The sequence below is a fragment of the Lacerta agilis genome, chromosome 8 (genome assembly GCF_009819535.1).
Source record: "Lacerta agilis isolate rLacAgi1 chromosome 8, rLacAgi1.pri, whole genome shotgun sequence".
In the NCBI taxonomy this organism is placed as follows: Eukaryota; Metazoa; Chordata; class Lepidosauria; order Squamata; family Lacertidae; genus Lacerta; species Lacerta agilis.
The window spans coordinates 47,944,410-47,972,264 of NC_046319.1; the positions used below are offsets into that span (position 1 = coordinate 47,944,410).

At 44.1% G+C, this 27,855-nt stretch overlaps 1 protein-coding gene across 1 annotated transcript; it reads right to left on the minus strand.

The window, feature by feature from the left end:
• Positions 1-4,428: 4,428 nt before the first annotated feature.
• SLC38A8 (solute carrier family 38 member 8) lies at positions 4,429-27,203 on the minus strand. The gene is made up of 11 exons (XM_033157237.1): positions 27,125-27,203; positions 18,525-18,715; positions 15,272-15,470; positions 14,410-14,563; positions 13,330-13,434; positions 10,799-10,856; positions 10,133-10,247; positions 8,505-8,652; positions 7,114-7,313; positions 5,031-5,082; positions 4,429-4,729 (listed from the first exon to the last, which is right to left on the minus strand). Exons 1-11 carry the CDS (start codon positions 27,126-27,128, stop codon positions 4,627-4,629), a joined length of 1,329 nt encoding a protein of 442 aa, XP_033013128.1. The 5' UTR covers positions 27,129-27,203; the 3' UTR covers positions 4,429-4,626.
• Between the last annotated feature and the right edge of the window lie 652 nt (positions 27,204-27,855).

Sequence of the window (27,855 nt, forward strand, 5' to 3'; positions counted from 1 at the left end):
CTGCAAGTTACTGCTATCAGTAGTATACACTGCTGTTAAAGTATGTTGATAAATTGAAAGTTTTCGTGCATGGGCTATGTTTTCAAACTAATGCCCTGTCCAGTAACTTGAACAGAAGGAAGCCCCTCTAGAAAAGTATTGGGGGGGGGGGAGAGAGACTGCCAAAAGGGAAAAGGATCCCCACCGCTTCCCTCTGTTTACTTTCTGTGACCCTGACTGCCTAGTAGTTTCCCCCCTCAAGCCAGGCACATTTTTATTCTTGAAGCCAAATTGGGGGGGGGGGATGTGTGTGGGGAGAGTTCAGCAACTCCTGCAGGAATTGCCCCACATGCACCTTGCTGCTAGTTCTGCACCTGGCATGTGTGGAGGCAGAAATCAATCACCATTTAACATTTACAGTAGTCATCTTGTTGGTAGAAACTGGTGCAGAGGGATTCTCTCTGCCTCCCAGTACCACAGATCCAACACACCAGATTGCTCCCCACTAGCACATAGGCAGCAAATGAGTGACAATAGCATTTGTGGGGCACAAAGAATTGAAATACTGTTTCCTCCATGGGAAGCTGCCTCAGACTGAGTCAGGCGTCAACCTAGCTCAGCATTGCTTACACTGGCTGGCAGCAGCTTTCTGGGGTTTCAGGCAAGATTCTTCCCCAGAATTATGTGGAAGGGATGGGGCTCCTTCTGCATGCCAAGCAGGTGTTCTACCACTGAGCTTCAGTTCTCCACACAAATACTTAGTAATATCACTAACCCAAACACTAAAATAGTTCAAATATGACAGCAATACCACTTCTGGAAAAGGGAAGAGACAAACAAGAGAAACTGAAACCTACAGTTTCTCTGATAAGAGAAAGAATAACCTCGGGGAAAAACTGCCTTGCACACAAATGTCCTTACCGACAGGGTTTCTGGATGGGAAAATGTTCTGGCATTTTCTCAGAAGATCCATCTGGGCTGATGGAGCTGTAGTTCAGAACACCTGGAGGGTACCAGATTGGGGAAGACTGGTCTCTATATAGCATAAGTAGCATCTGTTTTATAGCACTAATAGCCATCATGGCTTCCCACAGAAGTTTGGGAACCATATTTTGGTTGTGATGCCAAGATTTTTCTGCCCGATGTTCTTGGCATAAGCCCACCCCAAGACAAGCTATCATATCCAGGGTGCAAGGAAATGATTGAAATACATAGTATGGAAACACCCATAAAGTTCCCTTTCATTTCAGATTTTTCCCTATCCCCATCCTTTTGGTTTTCCCTCTGTTGCCTTCACTTTAATGCTAGTGCATGAATAATAAAAAGCCTCAATGTACTTAGATTTATTTTTAATTTTAGCTGTAAGTAGCAGCACTGAGTTACTTCACTAACTTAAACATACTTCTTTTTTTCTTTTTCTTTTGAAAGAACCATTTCTAACCAGGATTGAAGCAGGCAAAATTTAAATAATAATAATAAAATCTTCAGGAAGCAAGCTTACTTATCCTCACTTTTGACTATAACCTTTGATAGTTTACATGTACTGTTTTAGAAATAAGATTATTATATAGCTCTAAAGTGTAGCACACTGCAGGATGTCAGTATTAGCCAACATATAAGCAATTTTAATATTATATACATATCTATTATGCGCTATTGTATATGACTTAAGTGCAGATAACCAAATAAAATTCAAGAGATGAAAAATTGCATTCTGCGTAGAACCCTCATTGTTGCCACTTCCCTCTGTTTTCACCTGCCCTTAAGACCACATGTCATTTCAGACTGGGGAGCCCATCTATCTTACGCAACAGAGGGCAGTCCTCTGTTTGAAAGGCCAACTGATCCAAGACCAGTTTAAAGATAAAGAACCCTAAGATGGGAAAGGGGGAAACCTCTGCAGTTTTCATCAACAGTCTGCACCTGGGCAGGTCAGTCTTCCCCACGATGGTGAGGCAGGAAGAACCAGCTCCACAAATATAAGATGGGAACAGCTGAGTTGCCAGCAATATATGTGAAAAGCATCTAGAAGTCTTAGTAGACCACAAGTTTAACATGAGTCAACAGTGTGATGCAGAAGCAAAAAAAAAAAAAAAAAAAGCTAGTGCTATTCTAGGCTGCATCAATGAAAGTATAGTGTCCAGATCAAGGGAAGTAATAGTCTCGCTCTATTCTACCTTGGTTAGACCACACCTGGAATACTGTGTCCAGCTCTGGGTACCATAATCTAAGGAGGATATTGACAAGAGTAGGGCAACAGATCATTATGAGGAACAAATATCTAAAGGGCTGTCACATGAAAGATGGAGCAAGCTTGTTCTCCTGCTCCAGAAGGTAGGACCCAAAACAATGGATTCAAGTTACAAGAAAGGAGATTCCAATGGTAAGCCATTGTGGGAACAGTTTGCTAGCTAAAGATTGTCCTCTATCCAATCCAGCTAGTCTCTTCTAATGTTTTTAAGTATATATAGCATGGCAACAGTTGCCATGGTTTGCAGGGAGGAAAGCAAATGAGCCGACAAGGAAGAGGAACTCTGTATGGATGGGGTCTGTACTGCAGAAGGAACAACAGCTTTGGGCTCCAAGATGCCTTGGCTGGCCCTGGTCCTGGACCCTGCTGCCCTCCAAGCAACCCAGCCACGTACATGGAGAAGGAAACCATGGTGACTTTTAATGCTCCACCCATCGGAAAGTGTGTAGCATAGTGAGAAGGAAATATATTGAGTGCCCCAAGCTTTGGGGGTGAGTTTTTAGATTCATATTTGAGACGCAAAGCCAGCCTTTGCTCCAATGGTGCAATGTTTGGGATTCACCCTCAATTTCAGGCCTTCGTTGACCAGTGTTTGGCAAGACCAACCCTAACATAAAAAGATACAAGTCTCCTTTGCCTGTAGAAGCAGAAGTTAGCAGTTCCTTTCTGCAGAAGAAGACACCAAAGCCTAAAAGGGGCAGGGGAGCCTCTTCTAGACAGGTTTACCAAAAAATGGCCAATTTCTTCCTTCAAAACTTCTGGTACCTGGTTTGGGCCAGGGTGGCAGAGCCTGGACCAACTAAGACGGTGGAGCCACTCAAAGGATCAGGTACAAAACCTCAGGTACAAAACCAGCTCTCACAGCTGCCGCTATACCGCACTGACATCACCCATGTCATCTTCCTTGGCTCAGCAACGAAGGACTCCTAAACACATTCTGAGGTCTCTTGCAGCAGTGTATAAAATGCTGCAGCTCAACAACCAGGCATTCTAGCACCCATACATTGGTGATATATTTTAAGCATGCACACTAAGTGAAAACAACACTCCTGACAGTTACTGAAAAATAAACAAATACAATCCCTGTTTCACACATCCACACAACTTTTGGATGCTACCCTAAAAGATAAATTTCTTTCCCAGTTCAAATATCAGGAAACCTAATTAGATACAAGGTTTTTGGAGAAGTGTTTTTGTGTGTGTATGCATACACGCATGCACGCACACTATGGTATTATATTAAAAGCATACAAAGGACACAAGCTTTTGAGGCATATTTTCAAACCTGTGGGCACCACACACACACACACAATGCAACCCAGAACAAACCACAACCTTATTACGGATGAGCAGCAATAAAACTGCTAGCTATCCAGGTCCAGTATGGTTTCAGTTTGGATGGGGGATCATGTGTTAAGATTCCTGCATTGCAGGGAGTTGGACTAGATGAACCTCCAGGTTCCTTCTGCTTCTACGATTCTATGAGAAAACATCTTTGGCCTGAGGGTCAAATCCGCCCTGGACAACTTTCCAGGGACCACATGCCAGTGGTGGGGAGGGTGAGAGCCAAAAGAGGATAGACTTTCGCTGTTGTGCCATAGGTTGCGTTCCAAGCATGCGAAAGCCGTCAAGAGACTGTGGGTGGGTGCTCATGCACACACCCCAGACCTCTCCATCCTCCATTCAGCCTGGGCTTCCCCAGCCCCACTATAATGGAATGCTTCCTTCAAGTCTAATTTAAGTGGGGGAAGAGGGTGGAGTCCACATAAGACCCTTCACACTAGCAAGCTTTACAGCAAGAACAACAAAAATCTAGTTCAGAATTCTACATTGCTCAGTACAGCTGGAGGAAAAACTCATAATCCAGAGCTTCATTTAGCGGGTGTGGGTTGGGGAAAACCCTAGAAATTCAAAGCCCATTTAAGAACATTCCTAAGAGGAGGAGGAGTGAAATGGAGAGCAGAAGCGGCGGAATCTCTTTTATGGGAAGCTTAATGTTTTCTCAAGAGTCCTCTGTACTTCGCATACATCTAAGTAACTTCGCGGGATGAGCAGCTTTGGGAGAAATCCAACAGCTTTCTGTAGTTTGAAACATCAATGAAAATCTGCTCTACAACAGACAACCAAGGAGCATTTGCTAGAGAAAACGGTAGCTATCCAACAGTCCACAGGGGAGCAGACAGGCACATCCAATGTATGGAAAAGCACAAACAACACATACCTATATTAGATAGCGAAAAGTGGCTATTATTGAAATTATGCCCAGCTGGTAAAAGCTGCACAGTACTTGCCCATGTCACTTGGAAATACCCAGCTGGCTTGTCCCGCCGTGCAAGTATCAAGGGAGTCTCTCCTTGCCACCATCTGCTACCATCGCAACTGCCTCCACCTGTCGGCTAGACTTTGTATAACAGTTCCATGAGAGCGATTGTCGTGCTTTGTCCAAAGATGAAGGCTCCACAAAGGACGGTGACTATTCCCCATGCAATTAAGCAAGACCTGCCAAAGGGCGGGAGGGAAAAATGCCAAGCTGTGTTACCTTTGTCACAGTCACAGCAGTTATGATGGGCAGGCCACAGCCGGGCCTACGACTTGTAGGGAGTCCCTCGTGGCACACAATGCATCAGCTGTGCTCTCCAACTCCCATCAGCCCCAACCAGCATCCCCAAAGATGGGAGCTGAAGTCTAAAAGCTCTGCCGGGTACAGACTGGGGATGCCTGCCCTTGGCCACGAATAGCTCATATTCATAGAATCGTAAAATCATAGCAAGCAAAGGGGGCTGGGAAGGAACAGACATACTTGGTTCTTGGTTTGATAGGCTCCATCTCCACTGCGCACACCAAACACAGTCCTGCAACACAAGAGAAATCACTTTGCATTTGTTATCACTAATAATAATTACAACCAATCAATAGTAATTATTAATCGAGAGTCTGTGTGGTGAAGTGGTTAGAATATTGGTCTAGGACAGGCATAGGCAACCTTGGCCCGCAAGATGTTTGGGGACTACAACTCCCATGATCCCTAGCTAATAGGACTAGTGGTCAGGGATGATGGGAATTGTAGTACCAAAACATCTGGTGGGCCAAGGTTGCCTATGCCTGATCCAGGACCTGGGAGCCAGAAAGCTCTAACTGGTTGACCCTGGAGCATAACCTACCTCACAGGTAGGATGTGGAAGGAGGATGGGGAGAACTGTGTGAGCTCCTTGGAAGAAAAGTTCTGATATGAATGCAACCAGTTCCTAAAATACTATAGACTGCTCCGATCACTGTGCATTGAAGGGCAGAATAGAAATTAGATAAAACAAAATGGATGTTTCTTATGCTTTTAACCAAATTTCTATTTAACCAAATCCTCTTTATCTTCCGAATATTCCTCTCTAAGGCAGCTTAACCATGTCTGGTTCCCAGGGTTGCAAGTACAGAATGTGACATGGACTGCTTTAACATGGTCATCTAGTCATTGCCAAATGCTCCTCAGCTTGATTTAGCATATGGGTCAGCAAGGTGGGCTACCAGTATCTTCCATAAACAGCAGCCAGTTCTCTCCCTCCCCCCCCCAAAAAAAGAAAGAAACAGGGGTGAGTCAAATTCCAGAAATTCAGATCCCCCTCACAGCATCACTGACATGAGCAGTCGTGAAACATCTAGCTTCCAGCTTGTCTCTCCTAATGACTCATGAGACCTGGCAAACTACATTTCCCAGGCTCCTTGACATGGAGTTCAAACCTAAGCCAGATAAGAACTTCAGGAGCACTGCAAACTTAATGGAAAGTATTGTAAGTTGAACAAGTTTGCATTCCCATCAGATGTGAAGGAGATAAGTAACTGTACAACCTTGAGGAGACATCTGAAAGCAGCCCTGTATAGGGAAGTTGTTTAATGTTTTATTATATTTTCATGTAGTGGCTGGGGAAACCCAGTCAGATGGGAGTGGGGTACAAACAATAAAATTTATCTATTATTAGTATTATTATTATTATTATTATTATTATTATTATTATTATTATTCCAAACCAGGTAAACACAAACTTTTGCAACTTCACTTCTCTTTCTTTTAAAGTACATGCGCACCCAAATTTATAATCCTTACTGGTGCCAACAGATTATTACAAATGCCAATTCCTAATGAAGCCACAGAAGAATTGAGAGGTAGGGAAGAGGGGCAGGGGGAAAGAGGGCTCTAGCAGGAGCTGCAGTGACCAAGAGCTCACACCTTTCACCCCCCCCCCCGACTAGCAGAAGCAGTTTTCCATTATTATTATATTTAAAGCTGGTGTGCAACAGTGTTTAGCTTGCTGTTTACATAAGCAGTCGAGTTCGGCTTCTCCTGGTAGAAAATCTGGGTTGCTGTGACACAGAACTTTGATCAGTTTCCTTCTCAAGTACAAAGCTCTGGTCAAAACCTTTCGTTGCAATAATCAAGGCACCAACAAAGAAATCTCACTTGGAAAAGAGGTTTGCTAGTTTGCTCCTAGGAAGACCGCTTGACAATTAAATCCATCACTGAGGACTTTGCCAGGAGGACGAGAAGGAGGAGGAGGAGGCAAAAAATCAAAAGCTTTCATCAACCCACAAACATTTTCCATTTGATTAGGAGCGGGGAGGAGAAAAATCAATTTCCCTGAAAAAAAAGGAGGATAGCTGGCCAAGAGCAATGGTGACACCAATTCTTGGAGTCTCATGTGGACAAGCGGGGAGTTTGCTGCTGCACTCAGGACCTGCTTGCAAGCTCAGTTGGCCACTGTGAGAACAGGATGCTGGATGGTGGGCCTTTGGTCTGATCCAGCTTGCCCCTCTTTGAGGGGCTAAAAGATCAGCCACTGTTATGCAAATCCCTCACCCTCTACTACCTCAGAGAGCACACAACATGGTCATACCTGGAAAAATGAAGATGAAGAATGCACTGATGCCCCCAATGACACTGATGACGTCACTGATGTCTGGCACAAAGAGGGCAATGACCAGCGTGACCACAACCCAGGCAGTAGTGAGAGTGACCCGCATCCACTTCTCGTAAGGCTCAGTTGTCAGGACATAGCTGTGCTTGGAACTTAGGCAGACATCCTGTAGGACTGACCTAGCATAGACATATGGGCAATTACAAACAAACAACAACAACAACAACAGGATTCTACTTTATGGAAGTGGCTGGTTCAGTTGGTGGAAGAAGGGGAACTTTCCCCAGATTGGAAAGGGCCATGGGTTCAGTGGCAGAGCATCTGTTTGGGATGCAGAAGGTCCCAGGTTCAATCCCAAGCAACTCCAGGGAAAGCTGGGAACACCACCACCACCACCCCCACACACACACCTGAAACCCTGGAAAGCTGCTACCAGTCAGCATAGATAATGTTGAGATTGATGGACCATGCTGAGCCAAGTGAACCAAAAGTGTGACTCTACATAAGGCAGCCTAACGTTAAGTTCTACAGGAATGCACCTCCAGACATAGAATTTAAGAGGGATAATACATATTTGGAACAATGGACATGGCAAGGGAGTTGAATGTTGATAGAGTAACTTTTCTTCTTTGTTATAACACATGGAAATAAGACTACATTTATAATCACTGGAGAGGAGATAGCATTTATTCTGGTGGATAGCTTTTGAAATGTGCATTTTCTGTTTACCTCCAAGTTCTGTATCTCTTAGGTTCCACCTCTGACAGTGTAATATTACATATATATCTACTCAGAAATTAGCCCCAATGAGTTCAGTGGGACTTACTCCCAAACCAAGTTATGTATAGAATATATAGGACTGAGGTTTGCGGTCCTAAACTGATTCACCAGGGAGTAAATTCCATTAAATTCAGCAGGAATACCTTCCGAGTAGACATGGTTAGGACTGTGCAGTAATTTACCATATGTGTTTTTCTTTGGGAATAAGGGGTTGCCGTATTTTTCAAAATGTAATTTAGTTCAAATGGGCGGTGGGAAGAAAAATGGGTGTGGTTTGAGGAGGAAAGGGAGGGGCCAAGGAGGCAGCCCTGAACTTTGGGCTCCTCAAGAAGAAAGGAAGGATATAAAATGGAATAAAATACCATTAATTTAAGCCATAAATGGTTTTGGCGCAACAGGTTGGATTTCATTCTAAAGCAGGTATGCTGTATTATAAACATGGCTATGCTTGAGAAAAATGAGCCTGTTCCCAGAGGAAACCAGGCTATGCTTCTGACCAGAGGAGCTACACACAATGACAGTCCTCATTAACCAGAACAGCATTTCCATCAAGGTCAAAGCATAGGAAAACCAACACTTCTGCTCCTTACCTTCCCAAGAGGAGGACAATGGGGTAGATGGTGATTATGGAGATGCCAAACAACAGCCGAGCTACAATGACCAGCACGTCATTTCCTGGGTAGGACATCAGGATATCAGCAGCAACATCAGCACCAAATGTCAAATAGCCATAGAGCCCTACACAGAGAAACAGAGCATTGTGCTCTTTAGGTGTGGTAAGGAGAGCAAAATAAACTGCAGACCATGGTGCACCCTCTCACCAACATGCCCCCCTCAGCAGCCTTCATGGTAGGCTAACCTGCGCCCCTCCAGATTAGATGTTGCCCAAATATGTCTCCTGCCACCCCTGACTATTGGGGCCGGTGAGAGTTGGAATCCCACAGCATCTGGAGGGCCACCTCTGCTGTGCAGCAAGGAGGAGGAAAAGATGAAGAAAAACCCAGAGAATGTGATGTTAATACAAATGGGGGTGGGAACACAGCAAAACCAAATCAATATGTCAGGCATAGAACCAAACGTAAAGAACAAACCATCTACAGGGCCATGCACCTGCTAGAAATTCCTATGGGGAAGGGAAGTCATCTACTGGACACTAATATGTAAAGAAGCAGGAAGAAACCAGCCTATCTAAACTAACACACCGGGGGGGGGGGAATCCTGCCCTCCCCTCCCCACAATGTTGTCTCTTGGATCTCAATCGAAACAACCAACTGTGTATATCATATGTTTGCTATTAGCCCTGTGATTTCTTGACTCTAGATTATTCTGCCCTTGCTTGCTGAAAGACCTGCAGGAATCTGGAAGGAAGGATCTGTGAGCCCCTTCACACAATAAGAGAACAGAGTTATGAGATCAGATAGATAGATAGATAGAACTGCTTCAAGTAGTGGTGGAATGGGAAAAAACAAGCTAGCTCACCACAAGAGTCTCCAGAATTTCATCCCCAGGCAAAGTCCCTAGTCACAGCAGCAAGGACAGTCCAAAACAGGCAGGCAGCATCATCGATTCATTACACACACCAAAGAGGAACACCACAAGGCACAACAATAAAGGCTGGATGGTCATCAGTTGAGATACCTGTATTGCAGGGGTTTGGACTAGATGACCCTCAGGGTCACTTCCAACTCTACAATTCTATGATTCAATTTATAAGGGTCAGTATGACTGCAGCCTCGTGCATACTACCCTGGAACTCAGTGGTGCTTCAGACTGCCTAGGTTCCATACATTGAGCTTTGACTAAAGATCTTCAGGGGGCTAAAAATGCAACCTTTAGCTTTCAATTAGAAATGCCTGAAATGTTACAAATAAGTGTTACAGCAATTTTAAATGCTAGCATGAAGTAGGAACCCCGTCAGAGACAAAAGAAAGTAGCCAGCCCTGGTAACTGGCCATTGCCCTCATTTTCCAACTTCTTCTATGATAACCTGTCACAAACAAACTTGAAAGCTTCATCATCACCTTGTTCACTGGCCAGACTCAGGAGAATCTGTCTGTAAGCCTGGTGGTCCAGCAGACATCATTGCTCCTGCTCTGGGGGGAAAACTTCCCAGATCTGTGCTACCTTTCACCTATGCCACTGAGGGCCCCTAAACAAATTAGGAGCTTGGTACAAAATGGTACCAAGAGATGGAGCAAGTAGAAAAGAGCTTGCTTACCTGTCAGAGAATATATAAGCAAACAGAACAGCATGGACATGACAGACACCACAATCCAGTGGGAGAGCTTCTTATTACTCATGCTGCTGTAGATGGTGATGCACGCTTCGTGACACTGAAACACAGAGCTCATGTTGGAAAAGGCTGGTACGCATTCTGCCTCCATTCCTGGAGTCCCAAAGCCATCACTGTCTGCCTGCCTTCTCCCCTGCTCCGTATCAGAACTGCTGATCTCGTCTACACATGAGGCAGTCTCCCACCTTAGGGGCCTTCCTAGAGTAACTGGTGTGGTGGATTAAGAATGACTCTGTATCCTCATGGGATTTGTTTGGTAAAATCCAAAGTTCCCATTGTCCACATAGACTGCTCCTGCTCAGAAGCCATTGCGTTAAAAGGGGGGGGGCTATCAGATGTTTCTGGCCAATGTCCCACAATTGTCTCCTCCACTGATCACCAGCGCTGTGCTTGGTTGTGATTGACACACCATTTGTTTCAGGAAGTCAGGCAAAGGAGGAATCCCTTTTCTTTATTATATCAGAGGAGTTAAACTTGAATGTAGGATCTTGCATCATTTGAAGTGGAAACAAATAAAAATGACTTGGAAGCCTCTTTTAACAACGGGAGGGGGGGGACCAAGAAAGGAGGAGAAAAGGTTAAACTTCTTACCTGAAATCCAAAGCAGATTGTTGGGATAACACTGAACATTGAAGCCCAGGAAGATACCCTGCAAATGTGAAACAGGCTGTGTGTTAGCATCAGAGCTGGCCAACTCAGATGTCAACAGCCAACCAAGCAAGAGACTAGGGGCCTTACTCAGTACGTATATGGCAGCTTCTTCTACTAAGTGAGGGCAGATTGCAACCCCTACCTGCCAATTCCTCCTCCAACACCACCTGTTGTTGTTGTTGTAATTGGCATCTGTCTGTCTCAAGAGACAATGGAGTGTGCCTCCAAGGGTGAAGTCACACCGCTGCGTTAGCAGCACTAAAGTGACCTCCCCATGGTGCAAGACTCCCCTCTTGGCCTCACAATGTGGACCAAAGGAAAGCAGAGCAATACGTTTGGCACCAGCTTGGCTGCAGAAGTTGCCAGAAGGAGCTGTACAAGGCCAGATCCAACCATCTTAGGGACTCCACTCCGGATTTGTGTAGGGTTTACTCCTTAGCCTTCCCACCCTGCAAGGCAGCAGAGGTTTAAGATCAGTGTTTTCCTTCTCCTAGATGGGCTACCTTCCCAGGTTGATGAGCCCCATCTGTCCTTCACTGTACTACTCAAGATTACTCAGTTCTCGGTGGTCCCATGACATCAGACCCTTTGTCCATCTGGACCAATATTGCCTCCAATGACTGGCAGCAGCTCTCTGCAGTTGCAGGCAGGGGACTTGCCCAGCCTATGACCCAGGGGCAGTGTGCAACATTTGCCCACCTTTTGGTGCTTATATTCTTGGCAGGTGGAACTGGTTGCCTCGGCTGTATTCCTGCATTTTGTTCTGCTAGAGGTTATTACAGTCTCCATGTGTTCGTGACTCTAAGTTTATATTGATGCTGAAGCGGATCTGACTGTGACAGATTCCCCCCCCCCTCAACAAAGATGCAATGTGACGGGTTTTAGGTGTTTAAAATTAGATATTCCCTGCCAGCAACACTTGGGAAGTTGGAGATTCTCTGCATGTGGCAGCATTTACTAATATTCAGCAGCAAGGACTTTAACATCAATTAAAGCAAAACCTGTGATCACTTATCCCTCAAACTGGTAATAAATTAAGGATGAGACACGTTGGAAACAAAACAAGTTTTATTTATGCACACTCAATGAGGGTTAACGCTTAGTGGTTACTCTGATCAGGCACAAAAGTAAGAATCTCTTTTACAGAAGTAATAAGGAACTTTACTTACGACTTCCACATCAAATCTGCTTCTAAATAAACTGATTCCTCCTAGATCTATTAATCCAGTAAAACACTTCTAGACTCTTTCTGGGACCTTTTCATTCCCTTGAAGGAAGCTATCTGGTTTCCCCTGCCTAGGAAACTCCTAACCACCCAGCTAATATCTTAGCCAAGCCCTTGCCAAGTCCAATCCAAGCCCAGTCTCAACACTTTCCAAGTCCTAACTGCTAAACTAGCAGGTTCTAGATTTTAACTCCCCACTCTCCCCTGATTGCTGGACACTCCACCCAGCGCTGATTGGTTGCAAAGTCTTCAGGAGGATGATCCAATGTCCATCTGCCACATTTTCCTAATTGTAATCGTTGTATTTTTTGGTATTTTTGTGACGTTATTATAATGCAGCAAAACACTTAGAGACTTATTTGCAGTATGAGGAAGTATATAAACTACCTACAGAATTGCATAAATTTACTGCTGTATTTTTTTCATTACCCCATAAGTGGGGCCAGAGATATGCTTTGTTGGGGGTTCTCTGCCCCACATGCAACAATAATGTGTCTTGCCTTGGACAATCTGCACCTTGACTTCAAGTGGAGCAGGGCACCATCTGCGACAATGCCTCGGGGAGAAAAATGTCTGCAGATACCCCCAACTCTGCAGATAATTAAGCAGTAGAAGGCAGGTCCCTTCTGCATCAAGCATACGTCACGGTGGGTTGTAGCCAACACAGCCATTCAGCTTGCACAACGTAACTTCACCCTGCTCTCCTCGGCATTTGCTCCTGCATCCAGAAGCTTGCGGACCAGTCAGGGCAGATTTTGGGTGCATGCAGGGAGAGAAGAGGAAGGTGAAGTCGCCTTCCTCAAGTGGAACTCCGCATGTGCAGCACTGGATGCAACCCTATTGCTCTTGGGAACCGATTCAGCTACAACAATGTCATCTGCTACAGGTAACTGGGGTGTGTGTGTGTGTGTGTGTGTGTGTGTGTGAGAGAGAGAGAGAGAGAGAGAGAGAGAGAGAGAGAGAGAGAGAGAGAGAGAGAATGTATTTTACACACTTCAGGATATTGACATGGGCCATGTGCATAGGAGAATCAACAGCCAAGCTCCCTTGAGACTCTTAAGAGGTAAACTGGGTGGCCCTTGAGGCTCCTCCAAATCTATAACTGAACTGAATTATGGCAGGTTCCAACATGACAGCATCTCAGCAGCACCTCCATGCAAGCCAATGGGGTGGATGAATCGTGCCCATGAGACCAATGCTTGACAATTCCACTACCAGCCCAACAGCCACCCACGCCAACACTTACCCAGAGGAACGGCGATGTTCATGCTTGACAACGTAATCGGTTCTGAGGTAGTATTTTATTACAATGACAAGCATCAGGTAGCAGGCTGCCAAAGTACCAAGGATGCTGGAACACACAAACGGGGAGAATTAAAAGACTTTGCCTCAAAGGAGCTCAATGCTCCCCTGCATTCAAAAGGGCACCGTATGGTATTTCATGGTAGGGGTGTGGCAAATAGAAGCAAAAACAGCAAAATACAACCGCATCGGTGTTCCAGCAAATGAACTAGAAGATGCTTATGTTGCCTGGGAAGGACGAAAGGTTCCTCACCTGGGTAACCACACACCTCACTTCTGATGCTGGGGACACCTGTAGATACACCTCATGACATGCCTTAAAACAGGGAAGGACAGCCATAGCTCAGTGGTAGAGCCTCTGCCTTGCATGGGGAAGGTCACAGGTTCAATCCCAGCATTTCCAGGTACAGTAGTTGGAGAGCCAACACCAGTCACTGCAGACAGTGCTGAGCTAGATGGACCAAAGGTCTGACTCTGCATAAGGCAGCTTGCTATGTTGCTAATGGTGAGGAACCAACAGCTCTCCAGACCTTGTTGGATTACATTTTCCAATCATGATAGCTGAGGCTGCTAAGAATCCAACAAAATAATTGTTTAAAATTAATTCTGAACAACTTAATTTTTTTTAAAAAAAAATCCTAGGCGGTGTACAAACAATGCAAATCAGCACAAAGGCAAAAAATTAAAAAAAATAGATAGGTACCCTGTATCACTGGATTCTTGTTCTATCTGTGCAAAAGGATAGGTCTTTACAAGATATCTGAAGCACATAATTGATAATGGTTCACATACAGTATCTAGCTGGCCAGTGTTGGGCCAGGACCTGGGAGACCAGAGTTCACACCCCCACTCAGCTGGCATTATCACGTGATTCATCACATGACATGTCACATGACTGCACCCCCTCAGTGTGTGGGGGGGCAAGTTGGCGCCCTTGCTGAGCCCTTTGGAGCAAGTTTGGTCACTATTTGGCCCAGTCTCCAGGCCACAGAGAGCACAAGAACAAGAACAACAGAGCTCTTACCTTGTGTATTTCTGGAATCCAATTTCCCTTGGAATTGAGAGGGGAAAGATAACCAAGGCACACAAAGCAGACAAGGTGAAGCGATGGTCCGTGAACCAATGCTGACGAGAGATACCACCACTCAAGGTTTCATTAGGGTAGAAAGAATCACACACTGAGGAGAAAGGGAACATAAGGCGGCAATGAGGCTTTCCTGGTTGTCTGGCTACCAGCTGAGACGTATTATGCAGCTACCAACAGTGGGATGGGGGACTTCTCCATGGCGGTGCCACGTCTGCGGAATTCCTCAGGGGTGACTGGTGCCCATCAGGGCTGGTGGGACAGAAGGCAGGGAGTCCCAGAAGTAAGTAGGTGGAGCCAGAACTAATGACATGCAAAACCAACTAATTCAAGTTCTGCCCCCATCCACCTCCCTGCCGAGCTCTACAAGGGCAACACTGAAACTGAGGAGGAGGAAGCTGGCAGGCAGGGCCATGCCCTGGACTGGTTTTAAGTAAGGAAGTAGGCAGGTGGGGGTTTGCGGAGAGCAGGCTGAAGTTTTCCTAATGGATTCCACTGGAATTCCCTCCCCTCTGGATTAAGTCAGACCCCTGACTCTGATGAGTTTTCAGCACCAGCTTAAAACTTACCTGCTCACTCACTCAGACATTTGCTGGCTATTAATTCATAGGCTTGGTATGATGCATTAATGGCTTCTGGTGGTTTTATCATATATTAATATGCCGATTGTGCTGTCATTAATTATGCACACAAATTGCACTGGTATTATTTACATGAAGAGCCGCATAAACAATATTATTAAAGAAGGAACAGCTGGGGATTTTAGAGGAGGCTGAAAGGGTTCTGGGGTCAAAGAACTCACATTTTTCCAGCTGGTCTCCCACGACTCTAAGAAAAGCAACCGAGATCATGAACAGGTTCAGAATGAAGCAGACTTCGCAAAGCTTCCCAATGGCAGCCCCACAGATCTCTCTCACCACACCCTGGTACGTTGTCTGGGTGCTGATGGAGGCAGCATAACCCAGGATCACCAAGCCGCTAATCAGGAATATCAAGGAACCCTGCCAAAGAGAGAAAAGGCCCAAAGAGGAGAGAGCCGTGAGCCTATAGAGTAGTAACAGGAATAGCCATGAGATCAGGGTGAGCTCAACCAAGCAGGCAAATTAGGCAACCTTCCTAGAATTAGACACTATCAGTGCCTACTAGCCACCATGCCTCTATGCAAGCTCCAGTGTGGGAGGCAGTGTGCCTCAGCATGCCAGTTGCCAGAATACCAACCTGGTGCCCTCCAGGTATTTTGGGCATGCTGGCTGGAGCTGATGGGAGTTGTAGTCCAATGCATCTGGGGGAGACTGGCCTAACATAGCAAGACAAAGCAAATGCCTCACGCGGATTTGTTTGCAACAGGACCGTGAAGGTCAGAGATTATGCCAGGGGTGATAAGAGGTTTGTGTCTATGGAAAGATAAACCAAAATAAGCAATGACCCAAGGGGATCCAGCAACATCATCATTTCATGGCTTCTGCAAACACTTACATCCCTTCAATCCATGGAGTTGGAGCACACCAGAGAGGGATAGGGAAGGACAAATCCCAACAGTTCAGTCTCTCATGCCAGATTTCTAAATCAGTTTGCTGTTTCATTTTACTTTTTTACTCGCAAATAATTATCAGCGTTTTAGTGTGCATTTCTTCTAACATAATAAATTTATGCAAGCAATATTCCCTAATAAAGAGCATTTTTGTATGTTATATTCAGTAGTATATTGTGGAAACCCAGCCAGATGGGCGGGGTATAAATAATAAATTATTGTTATAAATTATTATTATAATACACTTCCTTCACCCTGCACACACACACACACACACACATGGAGAAGCGCATTGCAAAATTAAAATATGTGCAAGTTTTGAAGCGGAAATGTAGTTTTGCAGGACAGGAACCCAACCATTTTAGATTTTATTATTATTACTGTTGTTGAATTTATACCCCACCTTTCTAGAAAAATACACAAGGTAGCCTACATACAACTGGCACGGTAAAGAATAAGGTGAACGTACAACCTGAAAATGAAACAAAATGCAACCTAATATATATATAAAAAACCAAAGTAGCAAGCAAAACCAACAGCAGTTAAAACAAACAAGCAGCAGTTTTAAAAGCAGATCACTCAATGGAAGATGAGAAGCCACATCCCTAGACAGGCTAGATTCAAGCAAGGCAAGCAGAAACTGTCACACTAATTCAGAAATGTTGCACATCCAGACCGCAGTCCCAAGTCCTCCGCATGCCGTGGCATTGCCATTGTCCTCCTTGTTGGCTTTTCAGAGAAATTTGGTGATTGTCAGAACAAAACGCTGGACTAGATGAGTTTTTTTACCAGACACAGCAAGGTTTTTCTGACATTGTCAGAGCCAGGCACTGCATGGTGAAAGGATTTTGCCCGCTTAAGAAGCAGCTATAATGGAAGACACAGGTGATAAGTGAACTAAAGTGCTTCTGAATGCTATCAACATCTCAAGGAGGGAGAGCCTCAAAGAACCTTACCACTGATACTAGCCCAGCCATAGACTCACTAGCCAAGCTGCCCTCTCTTGGTCCCAGCAGCAAAGCAGAAGACCAAGTCTAAAATGTGTGTGTGTGTGTGTGTGTGTGTGTGTGTGGCAAACAGTGTGCAAACTGAACAGCAGCTCTCTTTCAAAAATTTGCACTCCACCAAATTTTGTGATGCAGTACTCCAACCAAGGCAATGCATATGAAAATGCATTGCATTAGGAAGAGCTGCTTGCAAAAAATGAATATATCAGGAGAAATGTGTGCTAAAATGTTAACAAATGCACAAACCCCAGCAGAAATGTGGAAAACTGAACTTAAGATTGGAAAAAGAGAGAGGGAAACTGGCATCGACAAAATCATCCATACCTGTCACAGCATATTTTGGAGTGTTAAAATCCATTAGTTGCACCAGGCATTTAAGTAAAGATACTATAATAAGTTTGCATTTAATAAACTGTAGAAATAGAGTCAAGTGCCAAGTGGTTCTTTCCCCACCGCGATGCGAGACTTGGTTGCAGCAGCCCCAAATCATACTGAAAATTCAGGGCTTGCTTTCTGCCAGTGATCACCAAAGAGAGTCTGTGAGGGTTGAACTAGGACTAGGAAAACCCAGGTTCCAACACCATGCTCACCCTTGAAGGTTACTGCATAACCCTGAGTCACTCTCTCCCTTACCTCAACCTCCCTCACAGGGTTGTCGTGAAGATAAAATGCAGAGCAGGGAGCTGTGTACAATGCTCTGTGTTCCTTTGGGGGGGGGGGAGTGGGACATAAATGAAACTACTAAATAAAGCTCATTTCCAGAGTCCTGTTCCAGTTCCTTTTTTTCAATTCTGTAATGTAGGAATCAAAACTAAGAAACTGTTTTCCTGCCCCACTCCCCACAAAAAGGAGAGTTCTGAGTGTATTTGCGGAAACCACTAGAGAATCATCTGCACATCAGGGATTGGGGAGAAATCCTGTTCAGTTCAAGCAGGAGTGCAAACCAACCTGATTCCCACTTTCAAAACCAGCAAGTGAACCAAAACACAGCATTGCTCCCAAATCCATGCTCCTCTGAATGTTGTGGTGCAAGTTCTCCAACTAAATAAAGTGAAGTGGGGAATGTGCATTTGAGGGAGAAACGTGCAAAATAATCCACATATCAGGGAAAACATCACGCAAAAATGCATAATATTAAGGAAATTTGTTTGCAAAAATGCCTCACGCACAATCGCATACAAAAATATGCTGACAAATTTTCATGAAGACTTAAAAAAAATGTATGTGCAAACTGCTGCAGAAATGGGGTGTCCTGAATTTATGAGTGGAAAAACAAGAAACCGAGATTAATAGATTTCCCCATCCCTATCCACACATCATGGCTGGGAAGGGAGCCTTGCAAAGCGAAAGGAGGCAGTACTAGGTAGATTAGAAGTAAAATAAACTATTAAAAATGCAATGAGGCTTGCTTCCAAATCCACTTGGCAGGATCAGACCCTCAAACCCTCCACCCACCTATCTATTCCAGCAGCCTGTCACTCTGCAAGAGGTCTGGATGTCTTTCCTTTGGCACTTACCAGCTCCACAAGGACAGCCGGGGTGACTCCTCCAGCCTTATTGAATGCCCAGGGGAAATTCAGGAGCCCTGCTCCAAGCGCAGATTTCAGCATGATAAAGACAGCCCCAGCGGAGGAGAGATTGGGGCTATCTGACTCCAGTGTAGGCTTGGCTAACAGGGTGATGCTCTCTCTAGCCAACTCCTCCATATCTGAAAGAGAGAAGGAGGACCAGGGTGTGGTGGGGTGAGTCTCTTAAAACTGGGCAAATCCAAGCTGACTTGAAACAGGTAACAGATTCCTCCGCTGATCCCCCCACCCCCCAATCTTGGACTGAAGGAATGGCATGCATTGTATATCAATGTCAAAAAGGAGCCAAGCTGTGCTCAGGGCTACGTTTTTTGTCCAGTGGCTGCTTAATGGAATTAGCAGGGCACCAAGAAAGTAGCAACGATGCTTGAGATTCTGCAGGGAGATGTTTTGCAAACAGAGTCCAACATAAGCAGTTGAAGGAGCAAGGAAGACTGGGACAGACATGTGCAACAGAGCAATGCAATGCCCTTGATTCACTGTGCAATTGTAAGCGCAGCTCGCAAAAGCTCAGGGACACCTCCAGTTTCAAACAAATTACCATATGTAGCTGGTCTTTCATGAGCTTTACAATGAAACTGTTATAGGTACAGCCAGGTTTCTCCCGTTTTTTTGTTTTGTTTTGTTTTACAACCAGAAGGCTTTGTCAATTAATAGCCACACCCTCAAGGAGAATCCAGAAATGCAGGCAACTGCATCAGTCCATTATTTATATACATGTCCAGAGCAGCACTAGGACCCCTCGGTGGTTAAGTCCAGTCAAAGGCGACTATGGGGTTGCAGCGCTCAACTTGCTTTCAAGCCAAGGGAGCCGGCATTTGTCCACAGACAGCTTTCCGGGTCATGTGGCCAGCATGACTAAACTGCTTCTGGCGCAACGGGACACCGTGACAGAAGCCATAGCGCACACAAACGCCATTTACCTTCCTGCTGCAGTGGTACCCATTTATCTACTTGCAGTGGCGTGCTTTCAAACTGCTAGGTTGGCAGAAGGTGGGACAGAGCAACGGGAGCTCACTCCGTCGCAGGGATTCAAACCACCGACCTTCCGATCGGCAAGCCCAAGAGGCTCAGTGTTTTAGACCACATTGCCACCCACATCCCTTACACTATATACAGCACTATACAGCATGATGACCAAATAATTAGAATTCCTCAACCTGCCAATAAACAGTCCGCATGGGCCGCTTGCCCTCAGGGGAGACCTGTCCTTTTTTCCACCTGAGGCAAAACAGGAATGTGCCACCTCCTGTTCCCTGCTGCCACTGCACTGTTTCTGCCACCACTGGAACACCCCCCTCCCTTTTTACCAAGTTTCTGTGAGGGGGGCGTTCCACAAGGCCTTGGAGCTTGTCCTTTCTATCCCAGAGTCAGGGAAGATGTGTGGCAATGCTGCTAAAGCCTGGCAAAAAAAGAAATGCTTTAGCCTGGCACTAATGATGATGCCAGGTGAGCTTCCCCAGGGATAGTATTCCACAAGTGTGGAGCCACCACTAAAAAGGCCAATTGTTGTGTTGCCACCTTCTGGACCTTCTAGAAATAAAATGCTGCAGTTTAAAAAAGGACTACATGTGGTTAAGTTACACTGTGTGAAGGAATAAGTCATACAACCCGGCAAATTATCAACAGGATGCTAAACTGTCCCTCCCAAATGAGAGAAATGAGAGAGGATGACAAATTTCTATTCAACTGTGAAATGAAGCCAAGACTGCAACCTAACCCCACTTACCTGGGAGTAAGTCCCACTAAATCCAGTGATACATACTTCTGAGTAGACATGGCTAGGATGGCAACCCTAGATAGTTTTGTGATGGGCAATTATCCACTTCATTAACTTTACCTTTAAGACTTGTCTTTGCTGCAAAGGACAAACCCCTCAGAATATTCATTTTGGAAGGGAACACAGAGGGAAGGAAACTGATGTGTAAATACCAGTTGATGGCTAAGATGTGTGATTTTACTATGATATACATAAAAAACAACCCACCATATCTTTCTGGAGGACAGAATTAATGCATAATAAGCTAACTGCAGGAGAATGGAAAATATAAGACGGCACTGCAAGTGAATGTTGGAAGAGACTGGGGTGTGTTTGGACATCCCTGGTCTGGGCTGTATCGCTTAGACTATGCTACTGCAAGCGGAAGGAGGGCTCACAGGGCACATGGAAAAATAAAATTCTATACAACTAGAAAACCGGCGGATCTGATAAATGGCTGGGCCAAAACTCTTTGTCCCTGTTGTACAAATGAAAAGGGATTATTTCATTCCACCACTCTATGCTTCCTTGTAATGCAGATATTGCCACGATTTCCACATCCTCCCTATTCAAATATTTATTTCATTTATTTAGATGGTTTATTTGCCACCCTTTGCACAAGGCACAGGACCACTTACAACATGGAAACCATCCAAAGGCATCTTGCAATTATGCATAGGGCCCATTGTGTACTATATTACAATAAAAACTAAAGGCTGTATTCAACCAACTTTTTCTCTGAGTAGACCCATTAAAATTATTGACCATGACAGAAATTAATGGACGTAGGTGAGTCATGACCATTCATTTCAATGGGTCTACTCAGATACAGCTCAAAAGTTTAAACCAAATCATAATAAAACAAGGTAACAGCATATATCTTGAAGGAGGAACTGGCAGTAATTCCATATTAATTTCATCTAGAATAAAAACAAACATATTTTTGTCACAACTGAAGCAGCTTCTTCTCTTGAAGAGCATTTATCAACAGCTCAGCCATCTTAATTCATTCTTCTATTTTCCAACCATGTGACCTTTTGATCTTGGTAAGCAGGATAAAGAGACTTTAATCAGCTGCTATAAGGAATTATTAATGGCTAATTGTGTCTGTCATCCCAATTATATATTTGCAACCTAAGGTGTTCCTGGCCATTTAAAGTGTCCTTTGCGGCCTTCACCGTTGTGAGCTGCCACAAAGGAATGTGGGCATAATTGGCTTGTATGATTTAGAAATTAGTCATTGGGCTGTAAAAGGTGCACTCAGCCAATGAGAAAGTCTCAGCGCGGACTGGCGCACTTTGATACAATTTTGCTCTGGTTTTTCAAAGGCTCTCTGGAACAGCCTCTAATCTTTCATTAGTGACACTGTGGAAAGATCCATCTGCCAATTAGCAGAGACTTGAAGAGAAGAGGACGGCTTGCAATTCTCACTCTAAATGAAAATGTATCCTAGTAGTCAGAATCCCAGCAGGAAGAGCAAACTAGTGCTCACTGGAGAAATCATAGTATTGTGGAGTTGGAAGGGACCCAAAGAATCATCTAATATCAACCTTCTGCAACACAGGAAACAGCTAAAAATTGAATCACACATGGCCACTGAACCTCTGTTTAAAAACAACCAATGACAGAGAGCCCATCACCTTTCAAGGTTCTACCATTAGAAAATCATTTCCAATATTTAGTCAGGATCTCCTTTCTTGTAATTTTAATCCATTATTTTCTGTCTTACTGTAGGTCTTGTTTCATTTTGAAAAATACAATCTTATTATATGGTTTATTATTGTTTATATTTTGAATTAGATATATATATGGGGGCACCAAAATATTTTAAGTGCTTAGGGCCTCTAGAGGTCTTAATCCAGCCCTGCACCCATCCACTGGATCAGTTCCTGAGAAACCTGTTTGTACATATGATGCCTGCAGAAAACAGGCTTTGGCTGTGCAGCCCATCAGCCAATGGGTGGTAAAGCTGAAGCCTCAGACACTTTGATCAACTCTTTGCAACCCCCTGCCCCCTGCCAAATATGGTCCCCACAGCAGATCCAGATAAGGAGATGGCCCGTGGAGCCAATAGAGTTGCCCTTCCCTGCCCTAACAGGTAGACCCAGATAGTTTTAACTGTACTATTTGAAAGGCTTTCCAGATCAAGTCCAGTTTAAAGGTAAAGGATCCTAAGAAGGGAGACCAGAGGTGGACTCTGAAATAGCCCACAAACAATGAGCACCTGGACAGGGGACTGAGCAAGAACACAGGACACCTGGTGGTCATAGTCTTCATGACTGGGTCCCCCCCCCCCCAATTAAAATTGTAGCCATTGTTTCTAAATTAGATGTGGATTTAGAAGCAACAGCTAACATTTAAAATAAAAAACATACATGAGTATACATACAGATTAATATATGCAGATTTCATGCAAATCTGTCTTACTTTTTGCAATGAGCAACTGATCACCTTAAGACCACCCTTATGCTCCCCTCCCTTCTTAACCTGCTCTTCTCTACATTAAGCCATTCCTCATGGTCCATACTTCCTTCATGGTCATAACTACTTAAATCCTTTTATGCCTCACCCTTCCTCCAAGTTGCTCAAGATTGCATACACAGACTGAGTGACCCCAGTTTATTGCACTAGAAAGAGATGGACCGTCCCAAGGCCATCCAGTTGAACATCACAGTCCACACAGGGATTCAAATCCAGGTCTCCCCAGCCCAAGTCCTCAGGGATGGGGAACATGTTGCCCTCCGGGGGTTGTCAGGCTCAAACTCCCATCAGCCCCAGCAAACTTCACCAATGATCAGGGATGATATTAAACCATAGTCCAACAACAGGAGTTCCTCTGTTACTGCTCTAGCCGTATTACTGCCTTAGCTTCCCTAACATCAGACCGGAAAGCAGTCTTACAAGGAACCTTCAATTATTGCCCTTATTATCAGAGCCAATCCAAATGAATGGACGAAATTTAGCCATGTTTACAAAGTATTGGGGGTGGGAGAGATTTTAAAAAGAACACACACACACACACACACACACACACACATGTATCATTTCCAACTATGGCCAAATTTTATTTCCAACTATGGGCACTTCTATTTCAGTGTATCTGAAGAAGTGTGCATGTACACGAAAGCTCATACCAAGAACAAACTTAGTTGGTCTCTAAGGTGCTACTGGAAGGATTTATTTTATTTTATTTTTATTTTTTTGTTTTGACTATGGGCAAATTGTTCAACTATAGAAGATGATATTGGAGAATCCAGCAGAGCCTCCTCAGCTTCCCTCTTAAGAGAAAGAGCCCCCCGCTAGTTATTTATAATTGCACCAAGTAAAAAGTTTGGTATGCAAGATGTCAGCCTGATTAGAGATTATTTAATCATTTTTTTTCTGCCTTCGTTAAGCTGTTTAACCTCTGCTGTAATCCTGGCTGAGCCAATGACTTGCAGGGTAACCTCTGGCAGGTCCCTTGACCTTGCCGATCCTTTTTCAACCTAGCTGGAAAATTGGTTAAGCTGCCAACTTCACAGGCAGGAATGGGGGAGGCCAGGATGGAGGAGACGACCCTCTCCACAAATCATCACCATGATGCACACATCACATTTTCGAATCTTCTGACTATACAAGGTAGTCAGGCAGCAATATGGTTTCAGGATTTTACTTCATTTTTAAAAGAAGCAGTTTGAGCCTTTCCACACAGGACAGGCAAACACTGATAGTAATCATCCTCATCATTTCCGTTAGTTTATTTGTGAACCACCTTCCACATATATGTCCCAGGGTGCTTCACAGACATATCCTTGAAAGCAGTTAAAACAGCTATAAAAACAGTACAAGAACAACCGAATATAACTTCAAAAACAATACAGAGTGGACATCCAGGCCCAGAGACCTTGTCATCAAGCTAGAAAAGCTTGGGAAACAAAAATGTCTGTTTCCAGAAAGTTTGGATACTGTCTTATTTATTAATTAAAATTTATATACCAGTTGATTATTATTTTTTTAAAAAAATGAAAATGAAAGAAAATGATTTCTCTATCCTAGAATGATGGGACATCCAGCCAGGTGAGAGAAGGCCCACCCAATTGCTTCTATATCAACAGACTTCACTCTTTAAGATGCTGCTAACAGGTACTGTTCTTAGGGCTTCAATCTGAGCATCAATCTGAGCAGTGTTTGCTTCACCCATGCTTTCTAGGCACAGGTCCCCTTGCCTCACACTCCTTTCCCAGGGAAATCCCACTCTTTAGCACTAAATCAGAGCAAATGTTTATCTGGAGAAGCCCCAAATTGCTGTTTGCTCCGACAGAGAAGTTTCCCCCAGGGAAAAGTGTCTGAACAAGAAAAAGTGTGGATGAGCTTTCAGCTGAGCAGCTAATGGTTCAGCAGGTTTTCTCTTACAGATCCAAACCTCATAGATACCGAATCACAGACCTGGAAGGGACCCACATGTACCATACAGCCTGACACACACACACACACACACACACACACACACACAAAAGTATAACAATATGCTCTCACAACGATGAGTTACTTTATTCCGTAATAAGTGAATGGTTACCATTTATGTCTATCAAAGCACCACACTTCACAAATTCAGAAACTGCCTTGATGCAAGCCAGACCTCTGATCCATCTAGCTCAGTACTGTCTACTCTGCCCCCAAAAATAACATCCCTCCAGGAATTCAAAGGGTTACTCTACAAGGAGATGCCTGGGAACTAAGGGAGAGAAGGTTGTCACATGCCTTCTTCATCCGTTATCCTAGAGCTACACCACACCCACAAGGGTCTTGCAGTATATATGCCCCTCCTTTCTCCACCCCATAACCACAATGGACATTTTGCTTAGCATGTAATGAAAGTATGGCACACAACCCTATTCCACCACAACATAATTACAAAACAAATATTTTGAAAGGGATCCACCAAGGAGGATTCCCCTGTCCCAAGAATCAATCTTTTTCATTCTTTCTCTTGTAATAGATCTGTGGTGCTAAATGTTTAGGTTTAGTAAATATTAGGATTTAATTAGAACTTGTATGTTATAACTGAGACATGTTATAAAACAGTTACAGGTGGGTAGCCGTGCTGGTCTGCCATAGTCGAAACAAAATAGAAAATTCTTTCCAGTAGCACCTTAGAGACCAACTGAGTTTGTTCTTGGTATGAGCTTTCGTGTGCATCTGAAGAAGTGTGCATGCACACGAAAGCTCATACCAAGAACAAACTCAGTTGGTCTCTAAGGTGCTACTGGAAAGAATTTTCTATTTTGTTATAAAACAGTCTCATTGTGTATTAGAAGGGGGATTATGTAAGGGGTTTGTTTGAGGTGTTTAATTAGTGTTTATGTGTAAAGACTGTCAGACCTTGAGAATGTAATCTAGAGCCATGTATGAACCTACTTTTGAGCATCAGCAATTAGCATGTGAAGAGTTAACTACCCGTAACCTAGGTAAATGTCCTAAACCTGCACCAGTCTTTAATTCTAGTCAATCAACAAATGTTGATGAAGTCAGGTGAACTTTGTTAGGTGATGCCAGAGGGGATTAACCATTACTACTTCAAAACATCTAAAGAACATACCATTAGAATGCAAATGAATAAAGGAGGTTTAGGTTTTAGGAACAGCAGAATTAGGAAATATGGGACCAGGAAGGTGGAAAAGGACTCATGCTTGTATGTGCCCAGAAGACCAAGACAGGTGGCAGAGCAAAAAAAAAAAAGGATGCCAGCGATGCAACTGTAAGAATAAGCTAGCATGTTTTGTGGTGCTGCTGCTGTGTGCTCATTTGGAGACTAAAGGTTGTATATATGTGTAAAATAAACCCTATATTATTAAGACACTAGCCTCCATTGTGCCCAATCTCCCCAAAGGAACACAGAGCCTGGGTGAGCACCTGGAACCCCACTTGAGTCAGCAGTGATTGGAGGTGGCACCCAACTTTTGTAATACTCTGCTATAGAAATTGGGTAAGTTCATATGCATGCTTTGAAACATAGTATCTGCAGACTGGGATGGATGAATCTTTCAATTTGGCTTTCTCATTATTCCAGTCAAGTTCAGTTCCTCACATTTCCACATTTTGGGGGGGGGGGAATTGAGAAAATTCATCAGTGACCTAATGCACATTTCTTCCACTATTCACTTTCGTATGCTATTTCGCCTAATGTACACTCCAATATAATGCACTTTAGTGTTATCTAAACATATGCATGTTTATGCACACTTTCACACAACATATACCACACCACAAATTTCAGAGGTATTAATTTCAAAGGAAAGCTGCATTTCAGCTCTCAGGCAGTGTGAATTAAGGACATTCACATATAAATACAAAACAAAACAAATTCCCCCCCTATTGTGCAAGTGATAAACTTGCACACACACAAAGATTTGCTACAGATCAGGCATCTCAAGCAGCACCATCCTATATTCCCATACATCCCCCCAAAAAACAACCACCCCAAAACCACCATTTCCCAGCTGCAAACATGCAGCTACAAGCCTTTGCCTGTTGTTTATGGACCCCAAAAAACACGGCCGGAGTTTTCTCCTCCTCCTGGGTTAAAATACCTCATCTGCTTCCAAGCACTAGGCTCACCTTCCCAGCAGGAGACAACCAGCAAGCAACACCCACAACACCACAAACATATTTAAAGAAAAAAGGTGCAGGCAAAAGACACAGGCATACCAGGAACAAGAGTTAAGAGAAGCACAAAGTTATCAGATCAATTTCATTAGTATATAGAGAAAGAGAGAGAAGCAAGCAACAATACCCATGTTGGCCACGAACACCTTTTCTGCAGCATTCAGAGAGGAGAAGAGATATCCAGAACTAGTCCCATCATGGAGGATATACTTATATACTTAGGAAACTCCAATATAGAGGAGGGGGAGTGATTTTTGCTCCTGTCTCCTGACTTTAGGATGGGGGGGGGGGATATAGTTTGTCTCTCTCAGATTGCAAACCAATCTCCCCCTTCCCATAGCCACTCCCTTCTTCCTGCCTTCATGTTCTGCTTGTGGATAGTGGGCTATACCTATAGTTTAAACAGCCTCCAGCTGTACCCACTTGCTGGCTTAATCCTTGATTAGCTTAGCTCCATCCATCCCTTGCAGACCTGGCAACTGAAGGAGGCAGAGTTGGTTTTCTTAGCCAGGCTGCTTGGGAAGCTTTTCAACAGAGACACCTTGTTAAAAATAATAAGAAGAAAACATTTTTAAGCATTTTACAAACACTAGAGCTTGGGGAATATTCAGCAGACTTAAGCTGGCTCATTTGTTTCCTACCTCCTCCCTGCATCATGACATGGGGGGTGGGGGGTGGCGAAGTGGCACCAGTGGAAACTCTGCCTGCCTCAAGATTATTATGCCACATATGCAGAAGTCATGTCCTTGCACCTCAGTGCTAATTAATTGGTTTGTTAATTCTAGAATTTCCACCATCTTTCCATAGTCATCAAGAAGCTGTTAAAAAAAATAGTAAAAAAAGAAAGAGAACTCCTCA